The 21986-nt window shown below is 37.8% G+C and overlaps 1 protein-coding gene across 1 annotated transcript; it reads left to right on the top strand.

Moving 5' to 3' along the window:
* The first annotated feature begins 3081 nt into the window (after positions 1-3081).
* LOC149747987 (olfactory receptor 8S1-like) lies at positions 3082-7616 on the top strand. The gene is given in 3 exon segments (XM_089921574.1): positions 3082-3150; positions 4456-5067; positions 5070-7616. Coding segments are annotated over 3 exon segments (876 nt in total). The 3' UTR covers positions 5265-7616.
* Positions 7617-21986: the final 14370 nt, after the last annotated feature.

Genomic DNA, 21986 nt, shown 5'->3' with positions numbered 1-21986 from the left:
TTCAGTAACTATCCCAGGGACTGGGACTACCACTATTGCAAATGTTTACTCTTTCTAAGACAGCAATATTTTAAATAACACTTTCTGAGAGATGCATCCATGTGTATATATGGCTTTGGCCCAACAAATATGGCAAAACATAGGGCCAAAATTACTTCTTGACAGATTATTTTTCTCATTTGTGTCTTAGTAAACAAGTCATGTCTTTCAGGCAACAAGCAAAGAGTGACTGGTATCCTGGTTACCATAAAAGCAAAATTTGCTCCATCTGCTTACCTTCCCCCAGGCCCCTGTACGTCTCTGTTATGGTCCTTGACAATGGTAATGTAGTTCTAATCGAACAATGAATTGAGTTTATTCAGTTTGCTTGAAATAACTTATCTGGTGCTAGCACAATTGTTTCTTCTAATAATATTTTAGGTGTTTGGCTGATGCTCTGATAATCTTATGGGTTTTATTAATTCTTTACAGTATTCAACAGTGGAGCCTATGAGAGATTAAATCAGCTTCTAAAGTTCAGAAATTCCACTGGATTTCATCTTAGGATACAGCTGCTAGACTTTACCTGAAACCACAGTCTTGTACAAATCCTACCCTATTCTGGATATAATGGATTCCCCTCACTTCCTTACTGATTTCTCCTAAGAGTTTTCTCCTTTAAATTATATACATATGAACACCCCTCTCAGTTTCTGGTTCTCAGGATCCCAACCTAAGACACTATCTAACCCTCAGTCAATCTTTCCAACCCCACCAGAGGGCAAGTTGTTACCCAATTGGTGAGTTAGGGAGAAGAAGCACTGCTCAACCCCACCTTTCTCCTCTTTCCCATTTGTCCATAGAGAAGGTACACGCTAGTTTATTCCTTTGGCCATGTGATAAAATTAGTGGAGCAAGTTCACCCTGTTGAGACATGTATGTTAACCTGTGCTGTCTATGGTGGGATGCATAAATAAGCCTAATTCAGGGGGAGTGGTAGCTACTTACAACTCAGTAGAGCATGTATGTGTGTGTGTTCCTTATGGTCAATCAATGGGATGTCAAGCTCACTGAGTTATTCCTGAGTTTGCAAATGTTTTTCTCTGTGATTAGGCCATCCATATTTACTAGTTGTTTATGTAAATTAGTCTCCTGTCCTTCTACATAGACTGAGAGCTAGGAGTACTATCTTCTTCAATGTTTACATTTCAAAGAGATAGTTCTCAGGACCTCGAGAAAGACAGGCAAGAAGCTGAGAGAAGATTTACATTCATTTTAAAGAGGCAGAGAAAGAATTTACAATTTCAAGTTTTTAAAGCAAATGTTCTCAGAAAAGGGAGATCAGGGCCAGCAAATGCTCTAAGAAAAGGGAGGTCAGGGACCTATATTCAGGAAAAACCTATTTAAGGTTTAGTCAAGCTGACTAAGGTTTAGTCAAAAACCTATTTAAGGTTTAGTCATTAAGATTATATTTGTCAACACACACATACTTGCATATAAGGAAACTTCTAATATAATGAGGTCAAAAATTTGCTTCTGGCTGAACTCCAAGGAATTCAAGGAATCAACTCAGCTGTATCCTGGGCTTGCATGATCAGGTACCCACCCAAATTGTATTTCTATGTACTTTTCTTAGGATTCAGAGCAGCCCAAGTTTATAAGAATCTAAAAAAGGATTTTGAAATCTTAGCCAGGGGGACTCCTGGCACATACACTAATATACTTTTTTTTTTCCCCCTAATACTGTCATGTAGATAGACAAGAGCTTTTCTTCAGAGAAAAGAGTTGTTGCTCTTTTCCACCTGCATGGTTTATTGAGACATTCTGTTAACAGGTCATAGCACCTAGAGGGTTCTCTCCACTGGGGAAGAGGAGAGCTAGGTCTGCCTTGATATCTCCTGAGCCACTTATCTCTGCTCTTTATCTCTTCCTCTCTGTGTCTCCTTTGCTCTGTACTTTGAGCTTTCCTGCAACTCTGCTCTTACAGTGAGATCATCCTTCCCCCATCCATCTCCGTCTCTCCCTCTTTGATCTGGTTTTTATTTCTCTATTTACTAACATGCTCTGATCTGCCCTCAAAATTAACTCTTGTCCTCTCCTTGAGAATATTGAGGGATTAAAACTAAGGCAACGAATAACAAATAAGTCTGTCATAACCAATGTATGCTGAGCACTGCACATAAGTTATATAAATAACTTCTTAAAACCATATAAGAGAGGTATTACTATATGCCATTTTATGGATCAGAAAATTGAGATAAGGAAGGCTTAAAGACTTTCCAAAGATCATACAACTAGTAAGAAACAGAACTAGGACTTGATGACTTGACCCCACGTATGTCTTAGGCCATAGGAAGAGACACAGGAGAGGTTCAGAAAAACAAAATCTATTGTACTCACAGGTACTAGAAACAGTAGGCATGGCACACCACACAGGGCCATGTGGGGAAGCACCAGCACTGGTGAGGAGGCAGAAGGGGAGAGAGAGAGAGAGCATGGCCTAGAGCCTTTACTGGGGTTTTCACTAGAAGGCAAGGCAGGGCAGGAACAGTTTGGAACCGGCTAGGTTGAATAATTTTGGGAGGCTCCGTGCTATAGGGGTGGTCCCTAGTTGCCTGGTACCTGGCCCTGGGATGGTTAAGGCAGACGAATATTGTTTCCTGGCTTGTAAGGGCTACATAGAGGAGATATGGCTGTGAATTGGTTAGTGTGTATATTAAAGGCATTCTCCATGGTAATTCCTTTGCTATCTCTCTAAGAATTAGCTATCCCTGGTGAGAGGCAGACTCTCCACAGCCAGAAAGTTTAAGATGTCAAAATATCACATTATACAAAAAATTAAAAATATAAACAATACACTGAGCCAGCTCCTTACTGGCAGTTCTCAAAGCATATTTTACAAGCCAATTAAACATCTTTGTCACTGAATCTGAATGAATTCTGCCAACTTGTCTACTGATTGGCTCATTGGATTATGTTCACAGGTTAATTGGGACTTGGTAGCTAACAAGGGCTTAATTGCTGGGTGAAGAAACAATTGGAGAAAAGTCTCAGTCTCCCTTAAGTAATTAATTGCATCAACCATAAGACAGGAAGGCCAGAATGAACCAGCTGACTGAGCCAACAAGTTTGAATAGTGATCTTGAGGCTGAGTTTGTGTCTCAGTGTCAGGTCAGAGCAAGTGAACCTGGGCAAGTTCTAGGTTAGCATGTTAGCTAAATCTGGTATGAGAACACAGAATGTAGCAAGGTCTGAATATAACACTCTTAAATAGAACTTAATTATGGATCTGTAGAGGGGAATAAGTAATCATGACCAATTGAGACAGGTGCCTTTCCACAGTAGAACATCTGGGGTATCTCTGGACTAACTTCCTTGTGCTCTAATTTCTAAATTTTAAAACTTTAACATATTTTTAAATGTTTTAACATCATGTGACTTTTCTAGGAGAAGAAGAAAAAATAACCAAAAAAATTCTCATCTTAATTAAAATAGTACCAAGTCTCTGGTTTCCTTGTGTCCCTCCATCCAAGGATGTTTTCCTTCACACATTCAGCCAGCACCTTCAAAAATCTCAATTTCAAACACTCTCCTACCACAGTCACCTCTCTGTCTGCTTCATTTAATTTAGTGTTCCTACACCAACCATTTTTCATATGCATTGAGAACACTAATCCTTTATGTCGACCACATTTTCATTTCATACCACTCATATCCTTACTTCTCTCATTACACAGGGAAGATTCATTCATTTTATCACCAAGGAAATTTCTTAACTCCATAACCCATCTCTCCTTTTATTACATCACATGTCTGACATAAATGCAATGACTGACTTACTCTCCACATATACCAAACACGAGAAAAATCACATAAGAGTGACGACTGGACTCAAATTTATAACCAAAAACCTGGACTATACTTCACCACTGCAACTAATCCAACATAGTTATTTCAAACACCAGTCTCCCCCTGCATACCCCCACTGATGACTTTACCTTTCACCTAATTGACAGTATAGAGGCTATAAATAGGAAACTCCCTTCCCTTCCAGATACAAAAACTTGCCTGTATCTTTCTCCACACTCTTTGCTTTCCTTCCTCTAACAATGGATCAAGCATCCCTATTCCCAAGGTAAACTCCTCCACTTATTCTCTGGCTCCTGTTGACATTCCCCTTTCAATAAATTCAGCCCTTCCACCTACATTAGCAACTTCTCTCTGCATCTGCAAATGCCGTAATCTATCATCTATCTAAATATTTTATTAAAGACTGAGCAGCATCAGCTTGATCTAGAGTTGAGGGTGTAGAATATAAGAAAATCAAAGATACTATTGAGTCTAGAGAGTTAGTGAAGGTGGTTCAAAACTTGAACTTGGATCCCAGAGTCAAGAAATAATGTGTATAGAGAAAGGATTTAAGGCCCAGAGGAAATAGGCAAAAAATGAGGTTCGAAATGCTAATTTTATTCCAAGGGAAAGTTTCTTCTTTTTGAGAAACACAGCACCATCACCAAGTTCACCATCCTCAGGCTATCTGCTGACCCCCACATCCAGGCTCTGCATTTTGTGCTATTCCTTGGGGTTTACTTCCTAACCCTGATGAAGAATCTGGTGATGCTGCTGGTGATCAGTGCTGATTCCCGTTTCCATGTACCTATGTACTTCTTCCTAGGACAACTCTCCTTCCTTGATATCTGCTACTTCTCAGTCTCAGTGCCCAAGTTTCTGGAAAATCTCTTGTCTAAAAAGAAAGCAATCTTAGTAGCGGGTTGCATGGCCCACATCTCCTTCGTTTCTGCCTCTGAGGGCACTGAATCCTTCCTGTTCCTAGCAATGGCCCATGACCACTATGTTGACATTTGTCATTCTCTGGTATTCAGTCAGGTGATGAGAAACCACCTGTGTGTGGGACTGCTGTTGGCCCAGCGGGGCCTGGGCTTTCTGGATGATCACATCAATATCTTTGGAGCTGGCTCTTTAGAGTTCTGTGAGACCCACACTGTTTCCTATTTCAGTTGTGAGCTGCCCTCCCTCTTCCCTCTAGCCTGCTCCACCAATCTCACTGTCCTGGCCTGGTCTTATGTCACACACACAGCCTTGGAAGCGTCCTCCTCGTTTTCTTCTCCTGTGCTCGCGTTGTGTCCACCATTCTGAGCATCAGCTCCACCACAAGCAAACACAAGGATTTCTCCACCTGTTCCTCCTACCTCACTGTAGTATCTTGTCTACGTCTTAGATTTTCACTTGAGCAACTGGGTAAAAATGATGGCATCACTTACTAAAATCAGCATGATTGGGGGAAATGCACAATAGAAGGTGAAAATTAAGGATTTGATTTTTTGTTAGTTTGGCTAGTTGCATTTTGGCTAAACTGTTAGACATTAAAGTGGAATGTCAAGTTGTACGTATTATTTTGACGTTCTGGGGAGAGGTCAGGGCTAATATTTGGCGTATATGTGGTATTTAGAGATATAAGATTAACATAGAACATCTAAGGAAAATGAAGTGAAGAGGAGGTCCTGGGAATGAGATCTGGAGCAGTCCAGCATTTCTAGTTCAAGTTGAGAATGACCCAGCAAAAGAAACAGGAGCAGCAGCCATTAAATAAGAAAGAAAATCAGGAAATTTTTGTGTCACAAAATCCAAGGAAAGAGAATGCTACAAGGAGGATAGAGAGGTCAGCTGTGTTGGATGCCACTGAAAATTCAAATAAGAAGAAAGCAGAAAAATTACCATTGGGTTTTGCAACGTTGGTTTTAAAGGGGTTGACAGTATTGACAAGAGAAGTTTCAGCTAGCTCAAATAAGATGAGGAGAGAATGGCAAGTGAAAAAGTACAAAGAGCCCAAAAGGACATTTTTGATACCCCTTTCTTCCTACTACACAAGAGCACAGCTCCTCTTGTCTTCACTTCAAGACATTCTCTTCCCTTATAAAGGTTCTTTCTTGGGCTTCCCTGGTGGCGTAGTGGTTGAGAGTCCGCCTGCCGATGCAGGGGACACGGGTTTGTACCCCGGTCCAGGAAGATCCCACATGCCGCGGAGTGGCTGGGCCCGTAGCCATGGCCCCTGAGCCTGCGCCTCTGGAGCCTGTGCTCCGCAACGGGAGAGGCCACAACAGTGAGAGGCCCGCGTACCGCAAAAAAAAAAAAAAAAGCTTCTTTCTTTCCTTTTCTACCAGGAACCTTTCAATAGCCTTCAACCTTCCCAGTGGCCTCAAGAGCGTATCCTCCAGCCACATTTCCTAGACCACAAATTTAGGATTAAAGAGCTAGTAGACAGGGGACAGAAATAAGAATAAAGCAGAATAACTAAGAGAAAAATCAAACTACTTGAGCCAGTTCCATTCTCCAGCTGAGCATTTAAGACTCCTTCTTGAAGAAATGGCTTCTCAGACCAAGTTCAATCTTGTTAGAGAACATACAGGGTAGAAATAGAATGGGAAGAGGAAGAGGTGCATATATTGTGTTGGAATTGAGCTTAATTAATTGCTGAATTTGAAGCAAAAGGGTAGAACTTGGATTGCATATTACCTCCCATAAAGATATTTTTCATTGAAAATATAAAAAACATATTAAAAAAAATGTAAAATCAAGACAACTGACCATTCTGTTACTACCCAAACAACTCAGCTGTTTATTTTTCCATTGTTAATTCCACATAAGCCCCTATTGTGTGCATATTTTTACATAATTTAATGAATTTATACTAATCATGTATTCTGATTTTTTATTAGATATCATGAATATATTCTTTCTGTCTCTCCTCTATAATTATCATTTTAATCATTAGATAATATTCTGTCATTTGTTTCTACAAAAATAGAGTAGCTATTCTCCAGTTATTAGATCTTTTAGGTTGATCCTTGTGTCACTGTCTTGAAAATAACCCTGGAATATATATTTTCATACACAGTTTTTTCTCTTCTTTGAATCATTTGTTTAAGATAAATTTCCAAAAAGAGAGAACTTAGATTTCATGTTGCCAAAATTATTGTACCAAATATAATGATACCAATAATGTATAAGGTCATATAAGACTCACCAAATCTTGCCAGCACTGGGTATTACAATTTAAAATAGTTAATTTCCATATAAATAGATGTAGAACAGTATCATCATCTGGCTTTAATCTGCAAATAGAGTGGAGGACTCCCATATACATTTCTAGTATATGCATAGGATTTTAGGCTACGCATGCATTCACCACTTTAATTTTGTCCGAGGAATTGCAGCAGCTCCAAAGCATGGCAGAGAGAACCTGCATACAGACAGGATACAGAAAGCTTCTAGAGTCATTCAGTGCCAGATGATGAATCCCAAAGGCTAAATACTGTAGAAGGATATGGAAAGAGGGAAATTTTTAAATATTGAGAAGACAATTAAAATAACAAAATATGTTAGGTAGAAACTGGGGAGACTACCCTGTACCCAGCAGCATGTTTAGACTAAACCAAGAAGAATCAATTGCCTTGTTAAAGATCATGAACTACGTAAGTTTTTTCTCATCAGAAATAGAGTTCATACATTAGCAAATTACTTTTGTTTTCCAATCAGTTTTACTCCATTATGGATATGTTGTTATCCCTATTTTTTCCAACAGTGTAACCAATCCTCTCTGAAGTGAACTGACAAATCCAAGGTTCCCAAACTAAACCACCTGGTGTTGGAATTAGGACCAGAAACTCGACTTTAAGGCCTATTTCTATATAGTTTGTCATGTAGACCTTGGGAGATAACTCAAATGAGAAAACAGAGATTCAGATTTTCCTCCTTGCCCAAAGTCTGACTGCCTGCACAGTAGCTGAGGCTCACGTCAAGGTCCTCTGACTCTGTACAGCCCCATTACCATCCATTCAGGAAAGCCACAGAGACCTCAAACTAGCCCCTTCCTTCAAAGAGGACACAGGCCATAGAGTGTATGTAACATCTCACTGCCAGTGCAACTTATGGTCTTACCAGTGGGGTTGCCTATGGATCATATGATTATTTATTTCATTAATTCTTTTACTTATTCAATAACCAAAAATATTTTTATGATCTCCTATGTGTGGTGCATTAAAAATAGAACAAGCTTATGCAAAATCTAGCTTTGTGGTGTTTTCATACGTTTATTCTATAAACCTTTACTAAGCGCCAGGCACTGTGCTAAGCTCTGAGGAGATGATGAAAAATACTGACATAGTCTCTGTCTTCACAGAACTTACTCAAAAATCAGACAGATGTGAAACAAATGCATTCAGTCACTTAGTAAATATATACTGAGCCCTTTTCACATGTTAGGCACTCTTTTATGTGCTAGAGATAGAGTAATGACCAAAACAGACAAAATCTTTGAGTTTACATTTCAGTAGAAGAGAAAATTGACAATAAATGTATTTTAAAATAGCAGGTGCTGGTAAGTGCTGTGAAGACAAAGAAGGGTAATAAGACAGAGGTAGTCTGCAGGGAGTGGGGACAGGTTGAGGGAGGATGGGAAAAACTTTCTTACATACTCTAAAAAGGTTTTTTTGTTTTTTCTTTTACAATTATAACTAGCATAATAAAAGAGAAACAAGTATACCAAAAGAAAATTACTGTGTCGGGATGGAGAGCGAGGGCTTCCCTGAGGAAATGACCCTTGAACTGAGACATGATGGTTCTTAGCAGGTTAGGAAGAAAAAGAGAAATAGGGATGATGGGTGGGTTAGTGAGTGATGGAGCTAGAGGAAGGAGTTATAGGTCACTTCCCCCTCTTTGGGACCCAGTCTCCTCACCTATAAACAGAGGGCATTGGGCCTCATGACCTCTAGTGGACCCTTCAGATCAGAGAGGCATAGGTGCATGATTGACCATGCTGAATGAGTGCAGGGACCCTTTGTGAGTTTTTCTTTCTCACTTTTCATTAAATTTTTCTGGTATATGAAACTCTGTCCTAGAGCATCTTCTCTTATGAGTGGGCTGTCTCTGTGTAAGCTTGTTGATGGTTCTTTAACTCATATATTCAGCCCAAATAATTTTCCTGAACTTCAGCACTCTAGCTTCAAGTGCCTCCTGGATGTCTCATCACTGTCTCATAGGCTCATCAAACACAACATATTCAAAACTGAGTTTATCATCTTTCCCTCAAACATACTTCTTTTCCCGAGTCACCTTTTTAATCAATGGGACCCCTCAGTCATCAAGGACAGAAACCTGAGAATCATTTTTTATTCACTTCCTTTTAACCTATCATCAAATTGATGATGAAATTCTTTTGGTTTTTTGTATGTTTGGTTGGTTTTGGGGGTTTTTGTTTTGAGAAGTATCAATGTAAGTTCTTCTTTTTATGGTTGGTAGAATTCCCCAGCGAAGCCATCTGGTCCTGGACTTTGTTTGCAGGGAATTTTTTAAATTACAGATTCTACTTCACTTCTAGTGATAAGCTGTTCAAATTATCTATTTCTTCTTGATTCAGTTTTGGTGGACTGTATGTTTCTAGAAACTTGTCCATTTCTTCCGGGTTGCCCAATTTGTTGGCATGTAATTGCTCAGAGTATTCTCTTATGGTTTTTTGTATTTTGAGTATCAGTTCTCATTTTTCCTCTTTCATTTCTTATTTTGTTTATTTTGGTCCTCTCTCTTTTCTTCTTGGTGAGCCCTGCCAGAGGTTTGTCAATTTTGTTTACCCTTTCAAAGAACCAGCTCTTGGTTTTATTGATTATTTTTCTAGTATTTTAATCTCTATTTTATTTATTTCCTCTCTGATCTTTATTATTCCTTCCTTGTGCTGAATTTAGGTTTTGTTTTTTCTTCCTTTTCTGATTCTTTTAGGTGGTAGATTGTTTATTTGGTATTTTTTTCTTGTTTTTTGAGGAAGGCCTGTATAGCTGTGAACTTCCCTCTTAGGACTGCTTTTGCTGCATCCCATAGACTATGATCATCCCACAGAATTTGTATGGTTGTGTACTCATTGTCATTTGTCTCAAGGTATTATTTAATATCCTCTTTGATTTCATTGTTGACCCGTTGGTTTTTTAGTAGCATGTTATTTAGTCTCCAAATAATCATTTTTGTCTCATTTCTTTTTCTGTGGTTTACTTCTAGTTTCATGCTATTGTGTTCAGAAAAGATGCTTGAAATAATTTCTATCGTCTTAAATTTGTTGAGGTTTGTTTTGTGTCTATCCTAGAGAATGTTCCATATGCACTTGAAAAGAATGTGCATTCTGTTTTTTTCTGATGTAATGTCGTGAAAATAACCGTTCTAACTGTTCTATTGTGTCATTTAGGATCTCTGTCTCCTTACTGATTTTCTGCCTGGAAGATTTGTCCATTGATGTCAGTGGGGTATTAAAATCCTACTATATTGTGTTCCTGTCAATTTCTCTCTTTATGTCTGTTTGCGTATTGATATTTGCTTTATATATTTAGGTGCTCCTATATTGGGTGCATATATGTTAACAAGTGTAGTATCCTCTTCTTGTATTGATCTTTCTATCATTATATAGTGTCTTTCTTTATCTTTCTTTTTGGCCTTGGTTGTAAAGTCTTTTTTTTTGTCTGATACAAGTATTGTGACCTCCACTTTCTTGTCATTTCCATTTGCATGAAATACCTTTTTCCATTCCCTCACTTTCAATCTATGTGTGTCCTTTGCCCAAAGTGGTATCTTGTAGGCAATATATCATAGGCTCTTATTTTTTTAAATCCAGTCTGCCACTCTATGTCTTTGGATTAGAGCATTTAGTCCATTGGCATTTAAGGTAATTATTGATAGATATGTATTTATTGCCATCTTAAACCTTGTTTTCCAGTTGATTTGTATTTCTTCTAGATGGTTTCTTTCTTTTTCTATTTGTTTTTCCTTTTGTGGTTTGATGGTTTTCTTTTGTATTATGCTTGTGTTCTCTTCTTTTTGGTTTTTGTGAATCTATTGTATGTTTTTGATTTGTAGTTACCCTGTTTTTCAAGTATGTCAACCCATCACTATATCTACTTGCTTTAGACTAGTAGTCATATAGGCTCAAATACATTCTAAAAAAAAAAAAGAAAAAGAAAACTACATTTTTACTTACCTCCCCCACATTTTATGATTTGATGTCCTCTTTTACATCTTCATGTTTATCCTTTTGCTGTTCATTGTAGTTATCATTGCTTTCACAAGTTTTTTGTTTGTTTGTTTTTAAATCTGTGTACTGGCTTATTTAAGTTATTTACTTTCCAGTTGTGATTTTCTCTTTTCTATAGATTGTTTCTTTTCTAAAGATGACCTTTCAATATTTCTTTTAAGATAGGTTTAGTATTGCTGTATTCTTTTAATTTTCGCTTGTCTGAGAAATTCTTTCTCTTCCTTTCTATTCTAAATGATAAACTTGCTGGGTAAAGTATCCTAGGTTGCAGGTTTTTCCCTTTCAGGTCTTTGAATGCAACGTTTCTGTATAGAATCAGCTGATAGCCTTTCAGGGCTTCCCTTATAATTAACTCTTTGTTTTTCTCTTGCTGCCTTTAGAATCCTCTCTTTAACTTTTACCATTTCAATTACAATATGTCTTTGTGTAGGTCTGTTTGGATTCACCTTGTTTGGGACCCTCTGTTCTTCCTGTACCTAGACATTTGTTTTCTTCTTTAGGTTTGGGAAGTTTTCAGCTATAATTTCTTCAAATACATTTTCTATCCCTTTTCTCTTTCTTCTCCTTCTGGGATCCCTATTACGCATAGATTAGCATGCTTTATATTATCCCATAGGTTTCATATCTTGCATTCATTTTTTTTTTTTTGTCTTTCTGTCTGCTATTTTGATTGGGTGATTTTCATTTTTCTGTCTCCCAGATCACTTATTTGTTCTTTTGCATTATTTAGTTTGCTATTAGGTCAGCTTTTGTCTCAGCAAATGAGTTTTTAAATTTTAATTGGCTCCTCTTTATAGTTTCTAGCTCCTTTTTACAGTGATCTGTATTTCTATCGATAGCCTCTCTTAATTCCTTCAGTATTTTTATTACCTCCTTTTTCAACTCGAGATCTAGTAGACTGGATAGGTCTGTTTCATTGTTTGTTCTTTCAGGAGGATTCTCTTGTTCTCTTAATTGGGAATGGTTCTTCTGCTTCTTTGTTTTATTTATATTTGTCTGGCTCTATGAATTTTGGAGAAACAGTTATCTACTGTGGTCTTGAAGGGCTGTTTTTATATGGGAGCATCCCTGCGTAGCCTGCACGAGTCTAATATTTTTGGCGTGAGGGCTGTTTTTAATATGGATGCCTGCCACGTGTTTCCTCAGTGTGTGCTGGCTGTTATCCCCTTGATAGGAGGTGTGATTGGTGTTGTGGTGACCAGAGCCTGCACCGTATGTTAAGCAGCACCTACTCTTTGCTAGGTGGTTTTCACAGCCCTGCTGGGGGCAGGGTCTGCTCCCCAGTTGGAGTAGAAGCCCCCAGATCCTTTTCTGAGCTGTGGTGTGAGATAGGCCCAACTGGAGTACTCCCACTGAGAGAGGAGTCACTGAGTATTCCTCTGCAGGAGCTGTCCACAGGGAAGTGTGTATGCTTTGTGGTGTCACCTGTCATCTGATGTGCAGGCTCACAAAATACACTGTTGGCACTGACCTCAGCCCCATCTCAACCAGGGGAATGCAGGCAATAGGCCCAGATGTCCCTCAGGTGCTGTATACACAAACCACCAGTGCAAATCTACCAGTACAGATCTGAGGAACTCAGGCATTGGGCCCATCTGTGGGAGCTATGGAATCAGCCCAGACTCCAGCCCCACCTCCATGTGCATGTGCCTGCAAAGCCCACAGCTGCTAACACTGGACCCACCCCAGCCACTGGAGCACCAGTAATCCTCTCGGATGTCCCACAGGCCCTGAGCTTACAAAGCCAGTGGTGTAAATCCACTGACTTCAAACAGCCTCTGGGACACAGCCCAAATTTCAGTCCCACCTCTGCATGTGGGCAACCCACCAGCCCTTGCACACTCCCAGAGCTCATAGAGGTGGAGCCGTGCCCACTGTGAGCAAGGTGAGAATGAGGCTGCAGTGGTGGAGCCCTGCCCCTCACCTCACACACCCATTAACAATGGTGCTTCTGTGGCAGACCTGAGCTCCGTCCTGTATACACTCTTGGTTGTGGCCCAGATTGAACTACAGTCTCTTCAGGCTGTCTCTATGCAACGGACCCCAGTCCTATTCCTGGATCTGTCTGCTGAAGCATGAGTTTCAGCACCCAGCCCCTGCATGCACCATCAGATGCGTGTCTCAAGCTGGGCAGTGCAGCGAGGTGGCCAGATTGTCTGTGCTGCTCTCTCTCCATTCTGCCTGCCACAATCTGGCTGCTGCACTCTCCATTCTGCCTGCCACAATCTGGCTGCTGCACTCTCGAGTCTCTGAAGCTCCCTGTCTGTCCCAGCTGATCTCCCAGCAGAGGAAGGGGGTTCCCAGGGTGAGAGAAACTTTCTCCTTCACAGCTCCCTCCCAGGGGCACAGGTCCCATCCTAACACTTCTCCTTTCTTCCTACCCAGTTATGCGGTGACCTTTCTTGAAGCTTTGATAGTATGATATCTTCCGCCAGCGTTCAGTAGGTATTCTGTGAAAACCGTTCCACGTGTAGATGTATTTTTGATGTATTTGTGGGAGGAGGTGAGCTCCTTGTCCTTCTACTCTGCCATCTTGATCTCCTCTCTAAAATTAGTATGTTTATCTTCTTTCAAGATAATATGAAGGCCATAAAACACTTTAACTCAAAACAACATCACCCCCAATTTATATGCCCTTTCAATCCAGTAATTTAGTTTTTCCTTTCCCCCCTTAAATTAGATATTATTACTATTTTATTTATTCAGTCAGTTTTTATTTAGGTGTGCCCAGATATTTACCATATCATTGCTTGCCCTTTCTTTTTAAAAATACTGTAATATGGCTGTTATTTATGTGATGCTTACAGAATGCTGAAGAAACTTGATTTAGGACAATTACACTTATGAAGGTACAATTACAAACAAAATACAAATTATTATAAGACCATAATGATGTTTTACAACATATAGAAAAAACACAGGAGACTTTATATGATGTGATTTTCCCTATACATGCTATAGATCACATAACTTATTAAATTAAAAAACAATTATTTATTAGAGTATACAATTAAAAGTTATTTATATCAATATTGCCTATGCATGCCAATGAAATGAAATGCTAACAATAGAATTATATACTACAAATATTGACTTTTCTGATAATATTTATCAGTAATTTTGGTATTGTTTTATTAAACCATAACACTTGGGATCTATATGTATCTTTTATAGAAGGCACTCAAAACACTTCATAAATATTGAATATCATTTTGGGTACAAGTGGCAAATGCAATACCAGCCCACCTCCACATGAGACCTTATAAAATATAGGCAAGCTCCTTGAACTCACTATGTCTTTTTGCATCTCAAATCTTCCATTAGGGATCATTTTCTCATGTCTAAATTGGATCCTTTAGAATTCTCTTTAAGTATCCGTCTCTCAGTAAAGAAATGTTTTTGTTTGCCTGAAAATGACTTTATTTCCCAAAAGATAATTTTTCTGGCCATAAAATTCAACGTGTGGTCTGAGTTGAAGTTTCTATTTTCACAGAAAGGATATTTATTTCATTTTAATTGTTACCTGGGTGTCAGCCCCACTTTTTAAAATTGGAGTATAGCTGATTCACAATATTATATTAGTTTAGGGGTGCAGCATAGTGATTCACTATTTTCACAGACTATACTCCATTAAAAGTGATTAGAAGATAATGCTTATAATTCCCTGTGCTATACCATATATCCTTGTTGCTTATCTATTTTATGCATAGTAGTTTTTTATCTCTTAATCCCAAATCCCTAATTTGCCACTCCCACCTTCCCTCTCCCCTTTGCTAGCCACTAGTTTGTCTTCTATATCTGTGACCTGTTTCTGTTTTACATTTACATTCGTTTGTATGATTTTTTAGATTCCACATATCATACTGCTTGAGGGGTTTCAGACAAAAAACAAACAAACCACGGCATGAATTCAGACCTCAAACTTTTCTGAGCACCAGCTGTAGTTAAGAATTTTCAAGAAATACCCTCCTCTTCATTTAACCAACTCCAATGTCAAAAGACCCAATTTTATCATGGCCCCTGTCCACATGGTGAATTATTCCTTATTTATGATTACACACATGTTGTTGTCCCTATTTATAACAATTATATCGTTCTTGCTATCTGCTAGGCATTCTAAGAACTTTATTTTATTTAATGTTTGATATATTTATATTTGTATAGCATTTTTAAATGTTTTATTTTATATTGGAATACAGTTGATTTACAATGTTGTGTTAGTTTCAGGTATACAGCAAAGTAATACAGTTATACATATCCATATATCTATTCTTCCACAAATTCTCTTCCCATTTTGGTTATTACATAATACTGAGTAGAGTTCCCTGTGCTATACAGTAGGTCTGTGTTGATTATCTATTTTATATATAGTAGTGTGTATATGTTAATCCCAAACTCCCAATTTATTCCTCCCCCCTCTTTTCCCCTTTGGTAACCATAACTTTGTTTTCTAAGTCTGTGAGTCTGTTTATATTTTGTAAATAAGTTCATTTGTATCATTTTTTTAGATTCCACATATGTGATATCATGTGATATTTGTCTTTCTCTGTCCACCTTACTTCACTTAGTATGATAATGTACACATCCATTCATGTTGCTGCAAATGGCATTATTTCATTCTTTTTAATGGCTGAGTAATATTCCTTTCTATATATGTACCACATCATCTTTATCCATTAATCTGTTAATGGACATTTAGGTTGCTTCCATGTCTTGGCTATTGTAAACAGTGCTGCAGTAAACATTGGGGTGCAAGTATCTTTTTAAACCATGGTTTTCTCCATATATATGGCCAGGAGTGGGATTACTGGATCATATGGTAACTCTATGTTTAGTTTTTTAAGAAACCTCCATACTGTTCTGCATAGAGGCTGTACCAATTTATATTTTCACCAACAGTGTAGGAGGGTTCATGTTTCTCAACAGCCTCTCCAGCAATTACTGTTTTTAGACTTTTTGATGATGGACATTGTGACTAGTGTGAAGTGATATCTCATTGTAGTTTTGATTTGCATTTCTCTAATAATATGCGATGTTGAGCATCTTTGTGTGTGTCCCTTGGCCATCTATATGTCTTCTTTAGAGAAATGTCTATTTAGGTCTTCTGTCTATTTTTTGATTGGGTTCTTTTGTTTTTTAGATATTGAGCTGCATGTGCTGTTTGTAAATTTTGGAGAATAATCCCTTGTCAGTCACATTGTTTGTGAATATTTTCTCCCATTCTGTGGGTTGTCTTTTCATTTTGTTTGTGTTTTCCTTTGCTGTGCAAAAGCTTTTGAATTTAATTAGGTCCCATTTATTTTTGTTTTTATTTCCATTATTCTTGGAGACAGATAAAAAAGGTACTGCTGCGATTTATGTCAGAGAGTGTTCTGCCTATATTTTCCTCTAAGAGTTTTATAGTGTCTTGTCTTACTTTTAGGTCTTTAATCAATTTTGAGTTTATTTTCGTGTATGGTGTTAGAGAATGTTCTAATTTCATTCTTTTATATGTAGCTGTCCAGTTTTCCCACTACCATTTTTTGAAGAGACTGTCTCTTCTCCATTGTATTATTCTTGCCTCCTTTGCCGTATATTAATAGACCATAGGTGTGTGGATTTATTTCTGGGCTTTCTATCCTGTTCCATTGATATATGTCTGTTTTTGTGCCAGTACCATACTGTTTTGATTAGTGCAGCTTTGTAGTATAGTCTGAAGTCAGGGAGCCTGATTCTTCCAACTCCATTTTTCTTTCTCAAGATTGCTTTTGCTATTTGGGGTCTTTTGGGTCTCTGTATAAATTTTAAGATTTTTTTGTTCTAGTTCTGAGAAAAATGGCCTTGGTAATTTGATAGCAATTGCACTGAAGCTGTAGATTCCCTGGGGAGTATGGTCATTTTGACCATATTGATTCTCCCGATCCAAGAACATGGTATATCTTTCCATCTGTTTGTGTCACCATTGATTTCTTTCATCAGCATCTTATAGTTTTCAGAGTACAGGAGTTTTGCCTCCTTAGGTAGGTTTATTCCTAGGTATTTTTTTTCTTTTTATTGTGATGGTAAATGGGATTGTTCCTTGAATTTCTCTCTCTGATCTTTTGTTATCAGTGTATAAAAATGCAACTGATTTCTCTGTATAAATTTTGTATCCTGTAATTTTACCAGATTCATTGATGAGCTCTAGTAGTTTTCTGGTAGCATCTTTAGAATCTTCTAAGTATAGTATATCATCTGCAAACACTGACAGTTTTACTTCTTTTTCAATTTGGATTCCTCTTATTTCTTTTTCTCCTCTGATTGCTGTGGCTACAACTTCCAAAACTATGTTCAGTAAAAGTGGGGAGAGTCAACATCCTTGTCTTATTTCTGATCTTAGAGGAAATGCTTTCAGCTTTTCACCATTGAGTATGATGTTAGCTGTAGGTTTGTCATATATGGTCTTTATTATGTTGAGGTTTGTTCCCTCTATGCCCACTTTCTGGAGAGTTTTTATTATAAATGGGTGTTGAATTTTGTCAAAAGTTTTTTCTGCATCTGTTGAGATGATCATATGGTTTTTATTCTTCAGTTTGTTTATGTGGTGTATCACACTGATTGATTTGTGGATATTGAAGAATCCTTGCATCACTGGGATAAACCCCACTTGATCATGGTGTATGATCCTTTTAATGTATTGTTAGATTCGGTTTGCCAGTATTTTGTTGAGGAATTGTGCATCTATGTTCATCAGTAATATTGGTCAGTAATCTTTTTTTGTGGTGTCTTTGGTTTTGGCATCAGGGTGATGCTAGCATCATAGAATGAGTTTGGGAGTATTCCTTCCTCTGCAGTTTTTGGGAAGAATTTCAGAAAGACAGGTGTTAACTCTTCACTAAATGTTATAGAATTCACCTGTGAAGCTATCTGGTTCTGGACTTTTTGCGAGTTTTTAAATCACAATTTCAATTTCAGTACTTGTGATTGGTCTGTTCATATTTTCTATATCTTCCTGGTTTAGTGTTGGGAGATTGTACCTTTCTACGAATTAGCCCATTTCTTCCAGGTTGTCCATTTTATTGGCATATAGTTGCTTGTAATAATCTCTTATGATCCTTTGTATTTCTGTGATATCTGTTGTAAGGTCTCCTTTTTTATTTCTAATTTTATTGATTTGAGCCTTCTCCCATTTTTTCTTGATGAGTCTGGCTAAAGGTTTATCAATTTTATTTATCTTCTCAAAGAACCACCTTTTAGTTTCATTGATCTTTTCTATTGATTTCTTGGATTCTATGCCATTTTTATTTCTGCTTTGATCTTTATGATTTCTTTCCTTCCACTAACTTTGGGTTTTGTATGTTCTTCTTTCTCTAGTTGCTTTATTGTAAGCTTACATTGTTTATTTGTCATTTTTCTTGTTTCTTGAGGTAATATTGTATTGATATGAACTTCCCTCTTAGAACTTCTTTTGCTGTGTCCTGTAGGTTTTGGATCGTCATGCTTTTGTTTTCATCTCTCCAGGTATTTTTTTTAATTTCCTCTTTGATTTCTTCAGTGATCCATTGGGTTTTGAGTAGAATATTGCTTAGCCTCCATGTCTTCTTGTGTTTTACAGTTTTTTTTTTCTTGTACTAGACTTCTAATCTCATAGCATTTTGGTCAGAAAGTTGTTTGATATGATTTTGATTTTTTAAAATTTACCAAGACTTGCTTTGTGTCCCAGCGTGTGATCTCTCCTGGAGAATGTTCTGAGTGGACTTGAAAAGAATGTGTGTTCTGCTGCTTTCAGATGTAATGCTCTTTAAATACCAGTTAAGTGCATCTGTAGTCTAATATGTCATTTAAGGCATTTGTTTCCATATTGATTTTGTATCTGGATGCTCTACTGATGAAAGTGAGGTGTTAAATTCCCCCACTATTATTGTGTTACTGTCAATTTCTCCTTTTATAGCTGTTAGCATTTGCCTTATATATTGAGGTGCTCTTATGTTGACTGCAAAGATATTTACAATTGTTATATCTTCTTCTTGGATCTCTCTTTCTAAATTTTTTTAAAATTTTTATTTATTTTTTTAACATCTTTATTAGAGTATAATTGCTTTACAATGATGTGTTAGTTTCTGCTTTATAACAAAGTGAATCAGTTATACATATACATATGTCCCCATATCTCTTCCCTCTTGTGTCTCCCTCCCTCCCACCCTCCCTATCCCACCCCTCTAGGTGGTCACAAAGCACAGAGCTGATCTCCCTGTGCTATGCGGCTGCTTCCCACTAGCTATCTATTTTACATTTGGTAGTGTATATATGTCCATGCCACTCTCTCACTTTGTCCCAGCTTACCCTTCCCCCTCCCCGTGTCCTCAAGTCTATTCTCTAGTAGGTCTGCGTCTTTATTTCCATCTTACCCCTAGGTTCTTCATGACCTTTTTATTTTTAGATTCCATATATATGTGTTAGCATATGGTATTTGTTTTTCTCTTTCTGACTTACTTCACTCTGTATGACAGTCTCTAGGTCCATCCACCTCACTACAAATAACTCAATTTCATTTCTTTTTATGGCTGAGTAATATTTCATTGTATATATGTGCCACATCTTCTTTATCCATTCATCTGTTGATGGACACTTAGGTTGGTTCCATGTCCTGGCTGTTGTAAATAGAGCTGCAAAGAACATTTTGGAACATGACTCTTTTTGAATTATGGTCTTCTCAGGGTATATGCCCAGTAGTGGGATTGCTGGATTGTATGGTAGTCCTATTTGTAGTTTTTTAAGGAACCTCCATACTGTTCTCCATAGTGGCGGTATCAATTTACATTCCCACCAACAGTGCAAGAGAGTTCCCTTTTCTCCACACCCTCTCCAGCATTTATTGTTTGTAGATTTTTTTTTTCTCTTTTTTGCGGTACACGGACCTCTCACTGTTGTGGCCTCTCCCACTGCGGAGCACAGGCTCTGGACGTGCAGGCTCAGCAGCCACGACTCACGGGCCCAGCCGCTCCGCGGCATGTGGGATCTTCCTGGACTGGGGCATGAACCTGTGTCCCCTGCATCGGCAGGCGGACTCTCAACCACTGCACCACGAGGGAAGCCCTGTTTGTAGATTTTTTGATGATGGCCATTCTGACTGGTGTGAGAGGATATCTCATTGTAGTTTTGATTTGCATTTCTCTAATGATTAATGATGTTGAGCATTCTTTCATGTGTTTGTTGGCAATCTGTGTATCTTCTTTGGAGAAATGTCTATTTAGGTCTTCTGCCCATTTTTGTATTGGGTTGTTTGGTTTTTTGATATTGAGCTGCATGAGCTGCTTGTAAATTTTGGAGATTAATCCTTTGTCAGTTGCTTCATTTGCAAATATTTTCTCCCATTCTGAGGGTTGTTGGACTGATCTCTTGATCATTATGTAGGGTCCTTCTTTGTCTCTTATAATAGTCTTTATTTTAAAGTCTATTTTGTCTGATATGAAAATTGCTACTCCAGCTTTCTTTTGATTTCCATTTGCATGGAATATCCTTTTCCCTTCACTTTCAGTCTGTATGTGTGCCTAGGTCTGAAGTGGGTCTCTTGTAGACAGCATTTATATGTGTCTTGTTATTGTATTCATTCAACCAGTCTATGTCTTTTGGTTAGAATATGTAATCTATTTAATTTTAAGGTAATTATTGATATGTATGTCCTTATTGCAATTTTGTTAATTGATTTGGATTTGTTTTTGTAAGTCCTTTTTCTTCCCTTCCTCTTTTGTTCTCTTCTCTTGTGATTTGATGACTAACTTTAGGGTTGTGTTTGGATTCCCTTTTCTTTTTTTGTGTGTGTATTTATTGTAAATTTTTGGTTTACAAGTAACCATGAGGTTTTGATATAGCAGTCTATATATAAACAATATTTTTTTAAGTTGATGGTCTTTTAATTTCAGATACATTTCTAACATCCTGCATTTGTACTCTCCTTTTCTCATGATTTCTGGTTTCAATATCATATTTGTGTGTGGATGATTTCCTACATTTAGTGTATTTTTGCCTTTTTCAGTGAGCTTTCCCATTTGTAATTTTCTTGTTTCTAGTTGTGGGCTTTACTTTTTCTGCCTAGAGAAGTTCCTTTAGCATTTGTTGCAAAGCTGTTTAGGTATGCTGAATTCTCTTAGCCTTGCTTGCGTGCAATGTTTTTGATTTCTCCATCAAATCTGAATGAGAGCCTTGCTGGGTAGAATCTTCCTGGTTGTAGTTTTTTCCCTTTCATCACTTTAAATGTATCATGCCACTCCCTTCTGTACTGCACAGTTTCTACTGAAAAATCAGCTGATAATCTTATGGGAGTTCCCCTGTATGTTATTTGTTGCTTTTCCCTTGCTGCTTTTAATATTTTCTCTTTGTCTTTAATTTTTGATTAATAAATGTCTTGGCAAGTTCCTCCTTGACTTTATCCGGTATGGGGCTCTCTGCACTTCCTGGACTCGTGTGACTGTTTCCTTTCCCATGTTAGGGAAGTTTTTGCTTATTATCTCTTCAAGTGTTTTCTCAATCCCTTTCTTTCTCTTCTCCTTCTGGAACCCCTATTAATGTGGATGTTGTTTTATTTAATGTTATCACAGAAGCCTCTTAGACTGTCCTCATTTCTTTCCTTTCTTTTTTCTTTAGTCTGTTCTGTAGCAGTGATTTCCACCATTCTGTCTTCCAGCTCACTCATCTGTTCTTCTGCCTGATTTATTCTGCTATTGATTTCTTCTAGTGTATTTTTCATTCCAGTTATTGTATTGTTTATCTCTTTCTGTTTGTTCTTTAGACTTTCTAGCTCTTGGTTAAACATTTCTTGTATCTTCTCGGTCTGTGCCTCCATTCTTTTTCTGAAATCTTGGATCATCTTTGCTATCATTACTCTGAATTCTTTTTCAGGTAGATTGCCTATCCCCACTTCACTTAGTTGTTCTTCTGAGGTTTTATCTTGTTCCTTCAT

This window comes from Delphinapterus leucas, chromosome 11 (assembly GCF_059928025.1).
Source record: "Delphinapterus leucas isolate spDelLeu-1000000601 "Yukka" chromosome 11, BTC_Dleu_Yukka2, whole genome shotgun sequence".
Taxonomy (NCBI): Eukaryota; Metazoa; Chordata; class Mammalia; order Artiodactyla; family Monodontidae; genus Delphinapterus; species Delphinapterus leucas.
This window is presented reverse-complemented; position numbering and strand designations above follow the sequence as displayed.